This window comes from Misgurnus anguillicaudatus, chromosome 24 (genome assembly GCF_027580225.2).
Source record: "Misgurnus anguillicaudatus chromosome 24, ASM2758022v2, whole genome shotgun sequence".
Taxonomy (NCBI): domain Eukaryota; kingdom Metazoa; phylum Chordata; class Actinopteri; order Cypriniformes; family Cobitidae; genus Misgurnus; species Misgurnus anguillicaudatus.
Genome location: NC_073360.2, coordinates 31670678 through 31691319, shown reverse-complemented (window position 1 = coordinate 31691319; position 20642 = coordinate 31670678). Strand labels below are relative to the sequence as shown.

At 40.2% G+C, this 20642-nt stretch overlaps 2 protein-coding genes across 2 annotated transcripts in view; both read left to right on the top strand.

The window, feature by feature from the left end:
• The window catches only part of LOC129438894 (C3a anaphylatoxin chemotactic receptor-like), a 391623-nt gene that overhangs the window by 58329 nt on the left and 312652 nt on the right, over nucleotides 1–20642 (top strand). The gene's annotated exons all lie outside the window — the stretch shown is intronic.
• Nucleotides 2216–20642, top strand: part of LOC129438408 (integrin alpha-L) — a 109588-nt gene continuing 91161 nt past the window's right edge. Inside the window, exons 1-4 of the mRNA XM_073863010.1 lie at nucleotides 2216–2312; nucleotides 5520–5637; nucleotides 11044–11132; nucleotides 11554–11621. Of these exons, the coding sequence (XP_073719111.1) occupies nucleotides 2279–2312; nucleotides 5520–5637; nucleotides 11044–11132; nucleotides 11554–11621 (309 nt within the window). The 5' untranslated portion in view covers nucleotides 2216–2278. The remainder of the gene's footprint in view (nucleotides 2313–5519; nucleotides 5638–11043; nucleotides 11133–11553; nucleotides 11622–20642) is intronic.

Here is a 20642-nt window from a genome sequence, read left to right as displayed (position 1 = left end):
GCATAGCTGCGCTCTGTCTCTATTAGGCCATACATATAGAGTGCCAGTGGGGAGGACTAGGAGGTACAGAAGTTAATTTATACCATCTGTTGTTCATATGCTAAATTGGTTGTAATTATATAGTGTGGTATTGATATACTGTATTATTAGTGATATATGTTATTGACACCAGTGAAAAACAAATTTTATAAGGCATTTATAAACAAGCTGAACTATCTTTAAGTTCAATCAGATATTGATGGCAGATAGTCCAAAGACTTCATAAGTAGGACATCATAATGTGGGTGTGTTCACACAGTTCGGGTGAAGTTTTCGCCGTCGGATTGCCGTGAGTGAGCACTGTCGACGGGAGACCCGAGCGACCCTATTGAGACCGACGAGACCTGAAGCGTTTGGATTACGCAGTCCCTGGGAACTCAGTGATGGCGAGCCGGCTGCCATCTGTCTAGATGCGGCGGAGACAGCTAAGGGTTATTCAACGCACTCTACTCCTTGAACTAGAGCAGTGGTTCTCAACTCCAGTCCTCGCCCCCCCCTCTCAGAATGTTTTAGATGTCTCCTTATATGAAACACCTGATTCCACTCATTATGCTCCTTCCAGAATGTTTGAAACTTTACCTTAATTAACACACTTACAAGCTGATAAACTGAATCAGGTGTTTTATATATGGAGACATCTAAAATGTTCTGGGAGGTGAGGCCCGAAGACTGGAGTTGAGAACCACTGTACTAGAGGAAAGTAACTTTGCTATTGCCTGGTGAGTGAACGGGTTTTTACCCGCAATTCGGTACTGGTTCGCTTTCCCCTCCTTGCAGTTCCGAGTGAAGTCTTCGCTTCGGATTGCCGTGAGCGCTGTTGACGGGGGGTGCGTACAACCCTACTGACACTGAGAGGGAGAGACGGCAGTGACTTCCTGGCGCTGCGTAATAAATTACAAACTGCGGGCCGGGCTGTGAGTGATGGCTGAACTATAAATTCTTTTTTTTCTGCCCAGCAACTGTATGCTTATTGGACAGGTTTGAATATAGTGCCCGGCTGCTCGCCACAGTTTATTACTATTTGGTGTGATAAATGATGATCAGTGACTTAACGTGGTAGATTGTGATTGTGTGTGTCACTTTGGTTTGGTTTATTGTGTGATGTGGCTGACCTATAGTGTCCTTGTTACCACCTATTTTATGGATATTAGCTTCTCTTTTTTATACTAGTGTGATGGTGTGATGTGATTTTATAGTGTGAAATTGTTAGCAACAAATTTACCTGTTAAAGTAACTGTGACTTCAGAACATTTACACCCTCTAGGGGGGCATTAGAACGTCCATTTTTGTAATGCTGTGATTGCAACCATTTATATGGCCAATTTTAACTTTCCTGTCTAGCTGTGTATAGATGCTACTGTTTTGCATTATGTGCTGCTTTGTTTTGTTTTTATTGTTAATAAAACTGAGTTTTAATAACCCGTTTTGGCTGTTGGTTGGGTACCTCAAGGGTCAATAGTAAAACGACGAAATAAAAACAACAGATCAACATTTAAACTGTTTTGATCTGGCAATTAAAGTTTAAATTGCCAAACCTGCTATAGTTACAGATACATTCCACTTACTTTTATAATCTTGATATTAACCAATTGTTATGAACATAAACATAATTAGGTTACCTGTGGTTAAGTCGTGTTTAAAGTAAAGTTTTTTTCTTGCAATATTAATCATCCATACTGTTTATGAGAATTGTGTGACACTGCTGTGTCATCATTTAACACCTCTATTTTTAAGAATATAATTCCTTCCATAGGCAGGTGCTAAAAGGACAAGACATTAGAAACACAGGAAATAGAAATTGGGACCATTGCCTAATTCACAAAGCCAACAAAGTCATTTTCAACAACATTAAATTATACAAAATTTTTTATATATGGTCCAAGCTGTAACCTATTTATGATCATTATTCATTGTTAATTACTTTAAATAAAACACATTTAGGATTAAATACTTCAATTTACAATCCTATCTATCTGTCTGTTCTGTGTATTTAGGCCACACCACTAGATGGTGGTAAAGCTCCATGTCCATGATTTCTAAAGTGCCAGCATAAGAAATGACGCATTAACACGTGATATACGCGTTAACACGCACTTACGCGTTAACACGCATTTACGTGTTAACACGCATTTTACACATTACACGTGATTTACACATTAACACGTAGTGCGCGTTAACACGTGATTTTAACACGTTTTTGCTTTAAAGGCCTTCCATACAAAGAGATCCGCGGTGCAGCATGGACATGAGCGTTTCTCTGCTGTTGATTTGGGGTAAGACAAAATAAATAACACACATCAACCTGTAAAAATACTCGTTTGTGTTTGTAAGGATGTGTTAATTTTTTACACTTATTATTTGTTATATTTTTAACACATTATGTGTCGTTTTGTGTTAAATTCGATTTTTCTGTTAAAATAAAACACAATCTGTATTAAAAGTAAGTTGTTGAATGTGTTTTGTGTTGGGTGTGGTGTTTGGGGGTTAGAACTCATATCTCCGACACACACAAACTAACATTGACTTTTTAAACTGAACTAATGATGTTATACGTGAATACATTTCATGCAATTCAAGCATAAATTTGCTGTGGGAAACCCAGGCTAGTTAACCGCACTAAGTCTAAACATGAAAGTAAAAAAAAAACATTATTATCTCTTAAAACTTTATATGACAAATTTATATTTAAAGGAAATGTATTCTTACAGTTATTAAAAGATGCACAAATTATTCCATATATAATTTCCTGTTTAAGAGCAAGTTCGTCTCTGGCCACGCTCTGTTATACCTGCTTGACAGATGCGCATCTCGTCTTTCAAACAGGTATCATTATAACCTTTATAACAATAGAGTAAACTTTATAGTTACTTCCACTGTGTTTGTCTGATATGAATAACACACGTCGGCAAATTATTATTATTTGAAAATAATATTTATTTATTATTTGCAAATTATTATCTTATTTGAATATATTTTTTTCCTGCTCCCAGATATCAGTGTGTAGTTGAGAATGGGTTGGTATTTTACAAACGAAATGTACGCTATTGTTTTACCAGTGCTCATGGGCGTTTTCAGCATTGAAGGACATCCGGGGCTTAGCCCAGACCGTTTTATGTAAATACAGGGATCACTAGATCACCCGCTCTAGCTAGCCTAGAACCAATTAAAACGGCGCATGTTCTGTGTTTTCTTATTTATATATTTTTTTTTAAATTGTAATTTAATGATTTTTATTTTTGGGCGAAAAATTCTTCTTTAGTACTTAAGATAATCTTAAAAACATAGGTGTCCTTATCTAATAATAATAATAATGAAATGCATCTCTATTACATTCTTATATATTTCAGGAAACATCTAGTTCTAGGTAACTAAAGCTTCTGGTTGCAGAGCGGTTTTTGACTGAATCAATAATAATTTAGCACGAATTTGGCTTTATTCGCCAATTAATTTTAGTTCTCAGTGTCTTGATCAAAGACAATGATTTCGTCCAGGAATCGTAAAATTAAAATGCTTAAAAATGGTTTATATCATTACATTCGGAGCTTGACTCAAAACATTCGGGGCTGTTTAGAAGTTCTGATGTTGTTTTAAGAAATGATGAGCAGTCTGATAATTCTGATATAGCAAGAATGGCTGAAAAGGATATGTATACGCTTGAGCAGACACATTCATTGTTTTTTTTTTTTTTTTTGATGAAACAAAAGGCAAAGCAGGTGTAGAGGTAGTTATTTTTTTCCCAGATCTTGAATGGTTTGTTGCCTCTGTTGTATGGGCAAGGAAAACAAGAACATTTGATGAGCTTTCACAGCAGTTAAAAAAACACATAACTGTTATTAGACAAGGAAAACTAACAGGAAAAGAACGAATGACGATGGGAAAGACAAAAGAAAAGCATAACAATCATGATGATTGATAAATCCTTTTTTTCTCTCTCTATTTCAATGTCTGATCATAAATTTGTCACTTGGGAGAATTAAATTTTTTTTGGAAGTATTGGAAGTGTGAAAAGAATTGCTAAATTGCATTCATTGGTGGGAAATGAGGAAAGTAGAAATAAGGAACTTCTGTCAACAATATTTATCACATTCTTCTCTTTGTTTAAAAAAAGTCACTGGATGTTTGAAAAAGAAATTATTGGTGTGGAGCAAAATATGATTGCAAATGACCTTAAAAATCTGTGGGCTGAAAAGACTAACTTTTAAAAGAGTGAAAGGAGCTGTAAGAGATTAACTGTAAGAGATATGGATGCTCCTATACCTCTTTTTTTAACCTTGAACATAAAAAGGTCATAAAAAATGTATGTACTGTTTGAAAGACTGCAATGGACAGGACACCTCTGATCAAACAGAGATGCGTAAAAATCGCTGTGGATTTTTATTCTAGTTTATACACCTCTGAAATATCAGATAATCATTGTAGGAACTATGAGTTTTAACCTCAAAGTACAAAAATATTTTAGAGACTGAACTTACCTTCACGGTTGCTGTTATGGGACTTCTGTAGGTCGTACACTTGGAATAGATGGATTGTCTGCCGAATTCTATAAGGCTTTCTGGACTTTTCTTGGACTATTCTGAAGTCCTTCAAAAAAGTATTACGGAAAAAAAATCTTCCGAAGAGCCTTCAGCGTGCAGTTTTTTACTGCTACTATGTGTTAAGATGTCCGAGTTAGGATTTTTCAGCAACACAGGAAAAAAATCACTGTACATATTGTGTGTCAAGAAACTGCATCTTTATGCTCACAAATGTTAAGGAGTCTAAATGGCAAGAGGTGTTTTGACTTATTGCTTCCCCTCAGTGGCAGCTGGAGAACTTTGTACAAACCTCCCATTGAAAATGAACTGCAGATCTTCATTGTAGGTTAAGGCACAGTATAATAGCTACTAACAGACCCAGAGCACATCTTGATCTGCAGGTGTTAGAGGGATGTCCTTTCTGTGGTATACAAGAAACAATTTTTCACTTATTTTTAAATTGTGCTATATTACAACTGTTGTTTCAAATAATAGATGAATGGTGCCAGAACCTGGAAGTAGATTTTTCACCCATGTGTTTTGTATATGGGCCTAAATACCAAAAAAGTAAAAAGGAGTCTCATGTATTGTTGAACATTTTATTCAGAGAAGCCAAAATGGGCATTTGGTTATCACAAAAAGAAACATAGTCCGTGAATGAGTCCTCATGGGATTAGTAAGATCACGTCTTAAAATTTAACACACCTTTTACAAACTTTTTAATGACTTTGAAACTACTAAATATAAATGTGTTATAAATCAATGTATTTGTGATGTTGACTGTAATGGAAATTTGGAATGTTTATTTTAGATTATTATGTTCAAGATTTTTTCTTCTTTCTCCCTTATGTGAAGTTCTGAATTGTAATAACCTTTATGTTTTTTATCTTTTGGTGTTAAAAGTGTGTTTAAAAGTCTCTCTCACTCTGTCTCTGTCTCTCTCTCTCTCTCTCTCTCTCTCTCTAGCGTTCAGATGTTCATATGCATTTAACATGGACACAGAACATTCACTGACATTTAATGGCAAACAAGAAGACTTCTTTGGCTACAGCGTTCATCAGTACCAATCTGAAAATGGGAAAGAGTGAGTAAAACAAGCACACACACGCACGCACGCACACACACACACACACGCACACACACACACACACACACACAAATATGCTGTTATACTCCATATAACTCAACGTACAAGCCAGAAATTAAGCTCTGTATTTTGCACAGGCCTACTAAAGGGTTAATGGTGATCAACAGTAAATATGACAAATTTTACCTCTTAGCAAAAGGATAAACCGCCAACAATCAAGAATGCATGATAATAAGGTGTCATTGGTTTGCAATCAAAAAATGTCATTATAATGGAAGCCAATGGGGCAAAACAGCCAAAAACAACTGATTAGGGAGAAAAAATAAAAACTGATGCTGCACAAAAACTAAAAATGCATCAAAGCCAATGTTTCTACCAATCTTTGGCATGCCCTAGACTGTGAAAAAGCTCAAAAAAATCTGTGTCTGACAGATACCAATCATGACTTACTTTTAAACGTGATGTAACATTGTGGTACACACAATAACACTCTGGCCTGGTGTGTAGCAAAGTCTTATTCAAACAGTAACGTGCGGTTTCAGATCCGCAGTACAAATGTCTTTTCAAGTAGTTAAAAAAGGGTATGCATTTTAAATGTTTATTTAGTTTTACCAATTTTCTTTTTGTCTCTTGTTTACTGTAATTACATCTGTGTAATATCAGCCTCACTGCTCTCACAATATAGACATATAAAACACCGCTCAGATATGCTATTGTGCATATAAATGCCACCTTAGTATAACAAAGAAAATAGAAACTACTTACTTTAGTCAGACGTCCGTTTTTACCATGCATCCTGCACACAAACGCGTCCCCTGCACAATATCTCCACAGACGCGCTGCCTCAGCTCTTGGAGCTTGTGCTCATAAACCGAAACACGTCTTTGAAATAAGCACGCGACCAGAAACATTCACAAAACAAACGTTCATATCCTTATCTGATCCGGAAATCTTAAACCGAAAGCACACAGCGCGAGTCTGTCCAAGCTCATATACTCCGCAGCGCGTTTGCTCGTCGAAGCCGAAGCAAACGCGTATGTGAAATAAACATGTCCAAAAGCGCGCAAATTTGCTCTCTTGCCTCTAAACCTTCACCAAACGAACGTCCATATCCTTATCTGATGCAGAAATGTTATAAAGAAGCCACACAGCGAGAGAACAGGCAAGCTTCTCTACGCAGCAGAGGCCGATGGTTGCGGTGTCTTACCCCGGCTCCTCTACCCAGCCGACGCCCAGGCTCCGGCTTCTCCTCGGGCTTCTGTTCCTCCATCTGCCTGAGCGCTTTGCTGTATTGTGGCTCATAAAGAGAATCAAAGAAAAACCGCCAGCTCCATGGTATGATCATCACACCGCAGCACTCAAAAAGGCAACTAGGAAAATGGAAAGAAATTATAGAAGCACAAAGTTAGAGGTATGGCGTGCAGCATGGAAAGAGAGTGTTAAACAATACAGACAGGCTATTAAAACCGCCAGATCTACCTATCTTAGCAGGCTTATAAATGAGAATCATAATAACCCTCGTTTCCTCTTCAGCACGGTTGCAAAACTGACTAGAAATAAAGAACAAACAGAAACCAATAGTAAACTTCAACACAATAGTAACGACTTCATGAACTTCTTTTCTAACAAAATTACGTATATAAGGGAAAACATCGTAGCTACCCAGGCAGCCACCACTCAACCCGTTAGTTCACTTAACACTAGACTACCATACGAACATCTTGATTCATTTAAACCTACTACAATAGATGAGCTCTCTAGACTAGTTACATCATCCAAATCATCATCCTGTATATTAGACCCCGTTCCCACAAAACTGCTTAAAGAGGTATTCCCTGTAGTGTCAACCCCGGTTCTAAATATCTTTAACTCATCGCTAGAAATAGGATATGTTCCAACAGCTTTCAAACTAGCAGTTATTAAACCGCTGATTAAAAAACCGCAGCTTGATCAGGGAGAGCTTAATAACTTTAGACCAATCTCAAATCTACCTTTTCTTTCGAAAATATTAGAAAAGGTAGTGGCAAGCCAGTTACGCACATTCTTGACAAATAATAGTACATATGAAAAGTTCCAATCAGGATTCAGGCCCCACCATAGCACAGAGACAGCGTTGCTTAGAGTTACAAATGACCTCCTATTAACATCCGATCGTGGTGAAATCTCAATTCTTATATTATTAGACCTTAGTGCAGCCTTTGACACAATAGATCATACAATCTTACTCAATAGACTAGAAAACTATGTCGGTATCATTGGTCAGGCGCTAGCCTGGTTTAGGTCGTATCTAACCAATCGCTATCACTTTGTTTATGTAAACGAGGAAGTGTCATATCACTCCCTGGTTACATACGGTGTACCGCAGGGATCGGTTTTAGGTCCTATCCTGTTCTCGTTATACATGTTACCTCTAGGAGACATTATCAGGAAACATAACATAAGTTTTCACTGCTATGCGGATAATACCCAGCTTTACATCTCCTCACATCCCAGCAAACACACACGTTTTCTAAGCTAACAGACTGCCTTAGCGATGTTAGTGACTGGATGGCACATAACTTTCTTAAGCTGAACTCCAATAAGACAGAGATACTTATTATTGAACCGAATCGCTACAAACATAATATGTCAGATTACAAGTTGCACATAAATGGCTGCACTGTGGTGCCATCTTCCACGGTTAGGAACTTAGGTGTGATGTTCGACAGCAACTTATCCTTCGATAGTCATATCACCAACGTCTGCCGCACAGCATTCTTCCATCTTAGAAATATCTCGAAAATACGCCATATACTGTCTACATCTGACGCAGAGAAGCTTATCCATGCTTTTATGACCTCTAGAATAGACTATTGTAACTCGCTACTCGGGGGATGCCATGCAAATCAAGTAAACAAGCTTCAGCTAGTTCAAAACGCTTCCGCAAGGGTACTTACTCGATCTAAAAAATATGACCACATAAGCCCAATTCTGGCATCTTTACACTGGCTACCAGTTAAATATCGCATACAATTTAAAATATCACTAATCACCTACAAAGCTTTAAATGGCCTAGCACCCTCATATCTTAGAGAATTACTATCAGAATACAATCCATCACGCACACTACGGTCGCAAAATTCTGGTCTCTTGATTATCCCTAGACTATCAAAAGTGTCTAAAAGTGGAAGGTCATTTTCCTACTTAGCCCCTAAGCTCTGGAATGATTTACCAACCGATGTCCGAGAATCAGACACAGTCGATAATTTTAAATCTAGACTTAAAACTTTTCTCTTCAACAAAGCATTCGCATAATTTGTCTAGTAAAAGTACTTAACTCGAAATAGTTATCTGTACGGAACAAAGCACTCGCGGTCATAACACAGATCAACCAAATAAATAAATAAAAATCTTATCTTAACCTATAGTCGGATTGCGATTTTGGAACTTTCGTGTTCTTGTGAATAGTATGCCATACAAACCCGTTTGCCACTGAACCTGCATTAACGACGACAGTGGGGCCTCCAGCCTCAGTCAAACGGGTTGGCACGTATGGTTGGGTTGTGATTTTGGCGCTTTCTTTCTATTGCGAATAGTATGCCATACAGACCCGTTTGGCACTGAACATGCATTAACGACGACAGTGGGGCCTCCAGCCTTAGTCAAACGGGTTGACACGTATGGTCAGGTTGCGATGTTGGCGTTTTTTAGTGATCTTGTAAATAGTATTCAATATATACCCGTTTGCCACTGAAACTGCATTAACGACGACAGTGGGGTTACAGGCCGTAGTCAAACGGGTCGACAGGTTTCATTTTCTCTTAAAAATCAAAAGGTGACCCTTAGTTACCATATATACCGTCGCAGTGGGCCCCCAATTTGCAAAATCCTCAACTGTGGATAATATAATTATGCTGCAATAGTTAGTCTGTCTGAAACTAAGCTGATTCAACCACATCACTGTGTGACACTTGCATTACATGTGAACGGCCCCTACGCTAATATGATTTTGTTTTTCTCTCCCTGTCTCGTCCCTGGGTCCCATTGACCCTGAGGACAATGGGACAAACAGACCCAGTTCCGGTAGATGTGAAAGTCGGCACACCTCTGATCTACTGGTCGTCCTTCAATGTGATGCCCAGCTGATGCCTGACCAACGACCACCGGCAGGACCCGCTTAATATCCGCTTAATATCCGCTTAATCTCTGCTTAATCTCTGCTTAAGCTCCTTATCCGTTAATATGTGTGTATATACATGTATATCTCCCAAGGGTTTTTCCCTCCTAGGACTTTTATTTTTATTTCCTCGGCTAAACAACCCGGGGTTTTTGTTTTTTTCTCCTAGGGGGTTTTTTACCCCGGGGAGGTAGCCTGCTTGGGCTTAACTTAGCTTCTTCTTCTCGACGTTACATTAGTAATATGCTCGCTCATAATGTCGCGTCATAGCCGCAGCAAATTTGACTGCTTATGCTATTGTGTATTATGTTATGCTATCTGTCGTTTTTCTGTGCTTTTACTGCTTTTATTAATGTAAAGCTGCTTTGAAACAATTGAGTATTGTGAAAAGCGCTATATAAATAAAATTGAATTTAATTGAATTGAATTGAATAAAGGTGCAATGAACAGCGGATTAGAGCATCACGCTTGCGAAATCACCCTCTTCTATATTATATTGATTAACTTCCACTGTTATTGTAACATGAATTCTGGCTCGCTCCACAACTTCTGTTTAGCTTAGCTTAGCATAAAGATGGCGGCTGATCGTTTTTTCCCGTCTGTGTTCGTATATTTTCGTAAGTCCCACCCACTGATCTGTAATTGGTCTGAAGCGTGAGTGGGTCCCACCCATAGCCCCCACCTTGGAAAAATGAGGAATGAGTGTCTGTAGTCTTTCACACTCAATAGAGATACAGGATTTCCTTCTTTCAATGACGCAAAATGACGATTTTTACATCATTGAAAGAAGGAAGTGCCTCACTGAAATCAGTATTTCTCCCCTCTCAGGGGAAACTGAGGGAATGATGCACGACCATTCAAAAACATGACTGGTGTTCTAACGGTACAAAGCTTAATGCAAATGGGTGAAGTTTCCCTTTAAAGAGTTAAAAGCATGGAAATGTTGTAAGAAATTTCAAACATTTTCTCAAAATATGTGTCCATATAAGATTTGTCACCAAAAATCATTCCATTTGCTGAAATGCAGAGAAAGTTGTGACCAAATTAAGACATAAAAAACAAAAATGGCCAAAAATGGCATCAACAACCCATAAGGGTTAATGTGTGTTGACTTCTCTAAATGAAGAAATGTTTTAAAACAACTGGACACTTTTTGTGTTGACATAACGTTATTCCGTGCTTTGGGAACTTTCAAGGAAAGTTCTTAAAACGCTTCTCTGTATACTGTAATTGATTCTGTTTTACAGGATCATCGTTGGAGCTCCATTAAATAATTCAACAGATAGAATTTACACCTGTCTCACAAATCTAAGGGCCTGTAGACCACTGCAGCCAGGTACACACACACACACACACACACACATGCACACACACACACACACACACACACACACACACACACACACACACACGCATGCACGCACATTCTGTTTCCATGTTTTGTGGGGACATTCCATAGACGTAATGGTTTTTATACTGTACAAACTGTATATTCTATTCCCTTCCCCTGACCCAAACCCTAACCCCAACATCACAGAAAACTTTCTGCTTCTTTAGATTTTTAATAAACATCTTTTTGTTTGATTTATAAGCTTGTTTCCCCATGGGGACCTCAAAATGTCCCCACAAGGTCACAAAAATACTGGTATTCCTATCTTTGTGCGGACAATTGGTCCCCACAATGTGATAATTACCAGGTACACACACACACACACACACACACACACATACTGTTGTGGTTGGTAATGTGTTGACAGGTTCAAAGAGTAACAGACCGTTGGATTTGTCAACAGCTGTGTCGTCTTCTGGTACCCCACGCATCACTGTAAGTTCAGCATCTCAATCTGATTTACTGCTATCGTTTTTCTGCTTTGTCACACTCCTCTCTTCAGCTTTTACATAAAAGAATATTCAAAGCAGCCATTTTAAAAGTGGGGGGACAGCTGTATGTTTATGTGACCCAAAGCTGATGTTCATAATAATACATTCTAAATAAGCCAGCATTTTACAGCACCCTAGTGGCAATTTTGGGAACATGCCATGATAGCTTGCAGGAACCTATTTTTGTAAATCCATACTCACCATTTAAAAAATACTGCAAGACTTTGAGAATGTGAGACCATCTATATTTTATTTTTATGAAATAAAGATATTTTATGATATTTACAATATTTCAGTTACACAAAATTTAAAGGGGACATTCCATGAAAATCAGACTTTTTCCATGTTTAAAGGCTCTCTAAGTGAATAATGTGCGACGTCACTTCCTGTTGATGTTTAAACTGTTATCAAACAAACAAAGCGTAGCTAACGCCTCCCCCTCCCTCTCTCGTCCGTGCTTTCATGAACGCGCCCAACCCCCATCCCCAAATCCTTCTTGTCGTTTATTGGCTGGAACACTTTGTTATTGTTTCTGTTTGTAGGTTTGGCCACTTGTTGATATTGCCGTTTGTCGAGCCTGAGCTGTCTACAGAGATCGCGTTTTTTTACAGTTTGATCAGCGGACAGGCAGCAAGCAGATAGTGAGGAGATGTTTGCTGTATGTAACAAAAAATGTTTTATGGTCTAAAACGCGTCAATTCGCTTAGAGCACCTTTAAGTGCTTCTACCAACCCAGAAAACATGAAAAATAGCAACCCTGTAACTTTGTTTTGGTAAGGCTCTCTCTGCAAGCATGTGAATATATAGGTCATTCAGATTACACTCCCCCCATGCCGTAGTTAGGGGATCTTATTATAATGATACCGCCCCTTCATCTGCGCTATCCAACCATGATGCTGCCTCGAGTGCGAGACAGAGAGAAAGAATGACTGACAGCACGACGCGTTTGTATTCCCTCAAACACAAACAGTAGCCTACAATCTAATAAATTGTAGTTTTAACGATCTTTCTAACGGTTGAAGATTAGGATTATCGTTACCTTATTGCAAGAGAGGGAGAGAGAGCGAGTGAGAGAGAGCGAGTGAGCGAACGAACAAGAGAGAGCGCAATGCAACAGTTCACTTTCATCAATACAAGTATGTTGTTTAAAGGCATTCCATGCAGTTTGACGTTTTTGTCAAACAGCGACCCCTAGAGTCACTGGGGAAAACTTGCAACTGTCGTAATTTCGCACCCCCACTCTGTACGTACCTGTAAGGATAGTGTTGGGCGTGAATATGCAGAGATGGACTCAGAAGATAATGACCAGGGAATGTTTCACAATTTCATACAAATATTAGGCTACTGCATATCTACTAAACTATGGTAATAGGATAATAAGAAGTTTATGCCAAGTGTAGAGTAGGCATATAATAATAAAGTAGCCTACCGCGTTTGCTGGCTTATTACGTTTTTACAAGATTGCAGCTTAATCACAAGTAAACAGTCTATAGTCTAACGTTATGTCTACTGTATAATTTCATTTGTTATTTAATTGTAAACATTACAAAATGCATTGACAAAGTTAATTGTAATGTATACGTTGCATTATTTCATAACATTGGCCGTTATTCGTTGGCCATAAGAAATCGAAATTAGACAAATGACTACGTACACATCACAACACAACACTTGAGTTTAGATGGCAAAATAAACATGTAAGAGAAACGAGTGTTTGTTAGCAAGTCTGCTAAATGCTCTTATGATCGTAAGCTAGCTAGACCCATGTTGAAGTTATTTTACTGGTCTAATTATCAACACTGGATGAATGAACAGCAAAAAAATACGCAAGCAAGCGCATCCACATACAACATAGACCGCAAACAAATTTACAAATAAGAGATTTACTTACTTGTCCATCAACAAGATCGCCAGATCAGCATCCCTTTTGCATCAAGTGCTGTCTATTAGCTCACGCCAACGAATAAAACCTGACCGAGTGGGACTCTTGTCCGGTTCCTAACTCGGTCAGATTCTCTTTTTCGCTTTCTACTCTCTTCCGAACGGGTTTTCTTAGCTGTTTCCCTCATCGAGCATCACGTCTCAAATGCGCGCGTGCAGTTGTTGTTACAGGCTTGTTTGACTTCATGCAGCGCTGCAGGAACCGACAGCCAGATGACGTCAAAGTGCCGTCTCGGATCATTCTCGCGGCACTTTTACGTCATCCGACTGCCGGCTCCTGCAGCGCCGCACGAAGCCGAACAAGCCCAACGTGTGTGACGTCGTTGCCGTAAAGCAAGTCGTGATTCTCGCGAGATTTGTCAGGGGCGGTTCTCTCAAGCTTGCATTGGTGGTTTTGCTAGCGGCGTCCTCCCCGAGCTTCAACAGAAGGATGATTCGCCATACTATGACTTCGTTTACCATCGAAATGACTTTGAAGCTGTTATATTAAGGTAAATTAACTGCATAGTGTGTCTTTAATATGTTTCTCTGAAGTTTATTTGAATGAACATGAGGATTAATGCACTGCATGAGACAGAGTGAGAGAACAACGCACTCATCATACACAATAAGCATAAATATGTTGTTTAATGTTTCTCTGAAGTTTCAAATGAATACGAGGAGTCACAAGAAAGAGAGTGAGAGACTGACAGAAACGCGAAGGGGTTCAATAAACTTAAACATATCATATGATCTGTTTCTCTAAAGTTTAAGCATTAAACGTGTTGTTTTATTACATATCATTTAAATGTGCTTGTGTGGTTTGGTAAAAAAGTAAACTTCTGAGTGTTTGTGGATGTGTATTTTATTGTAACATGCTGAAAATCATTGTGCCTGTTTAAAACACTGGCAGCATGTGTCTTTATTTTTATTCCACAATGTTCCCCATCTGCTGATAAACATGTTTTTAGTATGTATAAAACAGATTATTGACTTCTGTCAGTCACAGACTGATTTACGAGATAGTGAAATGAGACACACGGAGAGTGTTTAAAAATAGCGCGTCTGTGTGTGTCTCTGTGTGCGTGCAGTTTTTCCATTCAGAGATGAGCCTGTTTAAAGATCACTAATACTAAAATGACCAGTAGGTGGCAGAATGATACAAATGGTGAAGCGGTTACTGTTACGTTCAGTACAATATCGCACGTCTCTTAGCCAATCAGATTCGAGAACCAGAAAGAACTGTTGTATAAAGAGAAATATAACTGCTTGTTAACATTCATGCCTGTGAATCTCAGTCAGGACCAGAAAACCCACGCGTAGTCAGAGGCGTAAACTTTCAAACACACGCTGAACCCACTTGACCAATACCAGTTGAGTAGGTCATCTGACCAATCCGAGTACACTAGACATTTTGGGAGGCAGAGACATGAACTAAATCCTAGCGTTTCCCAGACAGGGAAAAATCGGTGAGGTATGTAGCAATTTATAAGACTCATAATGCATTAGTTCAAGTTTTAATAACTGTACTAATGGATATTACAATAATGTGCTAACGTGCTAATTATTAGTGTAACCGGGTGGTAAAGAAAGAAACACACACGGCAACAGAATAGCTAGTTTGTTATAAAAGGGGTTTATCTGACTGCTGTTTTTTATACTTTCAGTTTACAGCGGTCGGTGGGAACATCAGTAAACAAGAATAAATGAAAAAGAAGAGATTATTACAAAATAATGTTTCACCAAAATGCAGTGTAACAAAACCAGATCTTAAAAGAGATTTACCAAAGATAAACACTCTTCAGAATCACAGCACGAAATGCACACTCAATAAAATACACTTAAAGGGGCAATCAGTTGGATTTTAAGTGTTTTATTAATCAAAATCAATGTCTTTATTCATAAATATGTCCTCGTTGGTGTCAAATGACCTCTGCCAGTGATCTGACTTTTGTTTGTAAGCTTAGAATTTCTCCTCTTTACTTACATTGAACGGGTAAGTCCAAGGAGGCATCCATATCGTTCCGCCGTATTGATAAACTATAATAACAGAGAGGGACAAAAAGCACTAGCCTACCAACGCGTTTCCACAACGCGTTTTCATTCAGAACACGTGAACCAGCTGCAACGGACAAGGAGATCAGCGATTACATAACGGCTACCGTAGTTGAAACACGCATTTGGAAAGGGGAGGAGCTAGTAAGCACTGTTCGTTTGAATGGAAAATACAATTCCACCACTAGATGGGGGTAGATCCTACTGAATGCCCCTTTAAATAAGCACCAAACCACATCTTGAGGGTTAATGAGGCTGTATGAATGTACACAATCTAAAGGATTGTTTAACAGAAACTTTTCTCACTTAATTCACTGAACACACGGGCTCAGAAAATATAACAAATCAACAATCAGCAATAACACGAAAAGGAAATAAAAGAAATAAAATACGGTAGTGCTATGGTTCAAAAGAGATAAAAGAAACACAAATACACACTGTTATACATTAAACAAGAGGTTTAACAGTATTTATAGCACTTAAAACACTTTTAGAAAATCACATCAATAATATAAGAAGCACTGAACTTACACAGACACTTGTATTGCACACGTGACACGAGGATCATGCAGATTATACTCGAACCGATCTCATCTACAAGAGTTACACACAAATAAATGTTCACACAAGTTGGTCACTAGTTCCCACGGATATAAAAACAGTTTTAAGAGATATTTACCAGGCGGAACAGCACCATTTCAAAATAAATCCTTCTGGATGTCAACACAACACACAGCATGCAACTGCTCCGCAGAGTTCTCACAAAATGGCTGTTCTATTTTCGCGCATGTGAAAGGGAAATCTCGCGAGCGCAGATCGGCGATCTCTTAAAGGGCCACACACACAAATTCAGCACAGTGAAAATTAAAGGCAAAAAAAAGTGATTTATACCACTGGCCACATTCTCCCCTGCTAAAACCCATCATTGTCCTCAATGACATCAATGCAGGTTTCTAACCTCATTTACTGCTTCTCTGAAGAACATGCTACCCAGGCTTGCTAAAACCTGAGAAAAGACCTCAGGGCTGATTAAGAGAGGATCACAAGCTGATCTGGGCTCATTAAATGGGTTCGAATGTACACCAGCATTGACACGACTAGTCCTTCTTGGTGCAGGGACAGGTTTCTTTAGTACAGGTTCATCTGGAACAAGAACAACACCCTTTTCACCTGTATGGTCTAACTCAGAGGACTGATGCTCATCATGATCTTGAACACAATCAGATTCTACTGCTAAAGTGCCCTCTGCTGACTGGGAAACCTCCACTTCCACATCTCTAGTCACTTTAACATGGGGCAAAGTAACCTCTTCCACTATTACACACTCTGGATCGGTTTCTGCTGAATCAGAGGGAACCACAGCTGCTGGAGTGGTTACACTACTTACTGCCTCTGCTGTGTCAACCACAGGTATTACACACGGACGCAAGTCAACTCTGTGGACCCGCTTCTGAGGACCTCCCTCTACAGGCTCAACCGTATAAGTAGTATCTTGCACATCGACTACCCGGTACACCATGGGAGCCCAGGCATCCTGTATCTTATGTCTGCCTACAGGCCGGTGACGCAAGTACACTGTCTGCCCAACCTCAACCGAGGGACAGTAAACCTTTTCGTTAAGAGGAGCCAGTCTCTCAGCCGCTTTCTGCTCGGTAAATGCTCTCGCCTTTTCATGAGCGTCTCTGAGACGGCTCTGGTGAATAGCTAACCAATCCTGCCCTTTACTCACAGCAGGATGTTCTTTCCCCAGAAGAGCATCTACAGGAAGGCGGGGTTCTACTCCAAACAACAAGAAATAAGGTGAATACCCAGTTGTAGCATGTGGGGTTACATTAAATGCATAAATCAGCTCAGGAAGGTGCTCTGGCCATCGCCTTTTCTTTTCAGGAGGAAGTGTTTTTAGTAACTCATGGAGCGTTCGATTAAAGCGCTCGCATTGTGCATTGCCTTGAGGGTGGTAAGGGGTTGTACGTGTTTTCTTAACCCCATACAAGCGACACAACTCAGCCACCACCTCACTCTCAAAATTCCTACCCTGATCCGAATGCAACCGCTCGGGTACCCCATATTTCATGAACCACTCCCTCAACAGAATCTTGGCTGTAGTGTCCGCTTTCTGGTCTATGGTGGGAAATGCCTGTGTAAACTAAGTAAACACATCAGTGACAATCAACACATTTTCGTGACCATCCGTGGCCGGCTCCAGCACAGTGTAATCCACAGCCACCACTTCCAACGGTCTGGACGCTAAAAATGGCTTCATAGGCGGACGGATACACGGATGTGGCATTTTGGTAAGAATGCAGCGCTGACACCTCTTAATCCACCTCTCAACATCATTGTACATACCAACCCAGAAGCAACGTTGTCTCAACAGATCGAGCGTCCGCTCGATGCCTTGATGTCCCATCTTATCGTAGACACTGCTCAGTACTTGTTCTTTTAAACAGGCTGGCAAAAGCAACTGTTTACACTCACCCAAGCGAAGGTCATTCACAACCCTGTAAAACAGCCCATCCAACACTTGGATATATTTCCACTGCTTCAACAGCGACAACACAGGCCTAGGTAAGTTGGTTCTCTCACGATTAGTAGGCTTTCTCTGGCTACCCCAAAATTCATTGAAGGAACCCAAAACAGGGTCACTTAGCTGAAATTCCTTCAACTGAGCCATTGTATAACCTGGAAGAGCAAATGTACACTCCTGAATGTCACTTTTCCCTGGACTACCCTCCCAGGCCCGGATCTGTCTAACCTTGCAACACTGGTCACCCGCAATCATCAAGTCAGGACCTAAAGGTGTACCCCTATTGATCACATTACAAATGGCAACACAGTCATCAAACTCTTCTGGAGTGTCAAGCTCCCCTGCTAACGGGTGCCTAGAGAGGGCATCTGCTGCGACATTATTTCGTCCAGGACGATACTGTACCTCAAAATCGAAAACAGCTAATTGAGCTACCCACCTTTGCTCAATGGCACCCAACTTTGCTGTTTTCAGATGACATAATGGGTTGTTGTCGGTGACGACCACAAATTTTGCACCTAACAGGTACCCCCTGAACTTTTCAGAAACGGCCCACTTAAGGGCTAACAGTTCAAGCTTCATACTGCTATAATGCCTATCGTTTCTCTCTGCATTGCGTAGCCGACGACTTGCATAAGCAATCACTCTCTTAGAGTTCCCTTGTTGTTGATAAAGGATAGCACCTAAACCGTTTTTGCTAGCATCACTCTCAACTATAAACGGAAGAGAGAAATCTGCAAAACCCAAGACTGGGGCCGAAGTAAGCTTCTCCTTTAACTGTTCAAAGGCTGTACCAAACTCCTCTGTCCAAAGTGCACAAAACTCAGGTCTTTTACCATACTCTGTTGCTTCAGGCTAAAGTTCACCAGGTCATGGAGAGGACCGGCGATTTTAGAAAACCCTTCAATAAATTTCCTGTAGTAGCTACAGAACCCTAGAAAGGACCTTAGTTCTTTCACGGAACTTGGCGTCTCCCAATTTCTTACAGCCTCTACCTTTTCTGGATCAGTTCCAATCCCTTGAGCAGAGATTTGATGACCTAAGAACTTCACCTGTTCTTGGAGAAAACTACACTTATCAGGCTTAACCTTAAGTCCAGCCTCCCTTAGCCTAGCGAAAACCACCTCCAGTCTACTGAGATGTTCCTGGAAGGTAGACGAATAGACAAGGATATCATCCAAATAAACCAGCAGAGTCTAAAATACTAAATCCCCCATTACGGACTGCATAAGACGTTGGAATGTGGACGGTCCATTACACACGCCAAAAGGCATACGGGAGTATTCAAATATTCCAAACGGGGTGGTGAACGCGGTTTTAGGTTGGTCCTGTTTTCTCACGGCTATCTGATGGTACCCACTAGCCAAGTCAATGGTAGAGAAGAATTTAGCACCCTGCAACACATCAAAACTCTCATCAATGCGAGGTAAGGGGAAAGCATCTCGCTTCGTTTTGGCATTTAAGTGCCTGTAGTCCACGCACAATCTCAAGTTTCCATCTGTTTTTCGCACGAGTACTATGGGTGATGCGTACGGACTACTAATAGGCTTAATGACCCCTTTTTGAAGGAGCTTAGTGATGTGTTCCCTGACTTCCCCATATTGGGTAGGTGGAATGCGACGGTATGGCTGTGTTATCGGTACATCATCGACCAGATGGATCTCGTGCTGCACTTTGTCGGAAAACCCCAATTCCTCATCACTTACTGCAAACACATCCACGTACCTCAGTAACAACTTATTGAGTTCAGCCTGCTGCTCAGCAGTTCCACCCAAACTCAGCTCGGTAAGTAAGTCTGGTAAGCCCTCTGCCACCACTTGCCTCTCCTCTGTGCTCACAGTAATCTCTTCCACCCCAGCTGCAACTCGCTTGAACTTTACTTCACAACCCTCTCCAGAACATAATGATTCAACAGGAGAGAGAATACCCAGCCGGGCACGAGGCTGCAGCCATATATCCTCTGTAGAGAGATTCACAACTCGCACTGGAAATAGTGGTGCTGAAGTGGAAACAAGAGAAGGTACCACTATTAGCCCCTGAGGGAGGGGAAACTTCCCAGGCTCCAACAACAAGTGAGATGAACCCTCTAGACACCTATTCCCCTTTCCCCAGACCATCAACGTCGAAACTGACCAAGCAGGAATATGCACTGTCTCCTTCCCAGCGATATGTGCAACAACGTGTTTCTTTGGTTGACTAACACTTTGCATGTGCTGGAAAACTTCTCTCCAGTCAGACTCTAACTCCCCACCCATTGTGGTGTCAAACTGAGCATGCACTATTTGCCTACACCGGCTTATAATGTTCATGCCGATAAGCGCTGGCACAGCAGACGGTTTTTGGACCAGGAACCCACACTCAGGCAGGGTGATACCCATAGTTTCAACTGGTAGTTCAAGATAACCCAAATATGGGATGCCTAATCCATTAGCAGCAGTAATTCTTAACCAACCAGATGTAGAA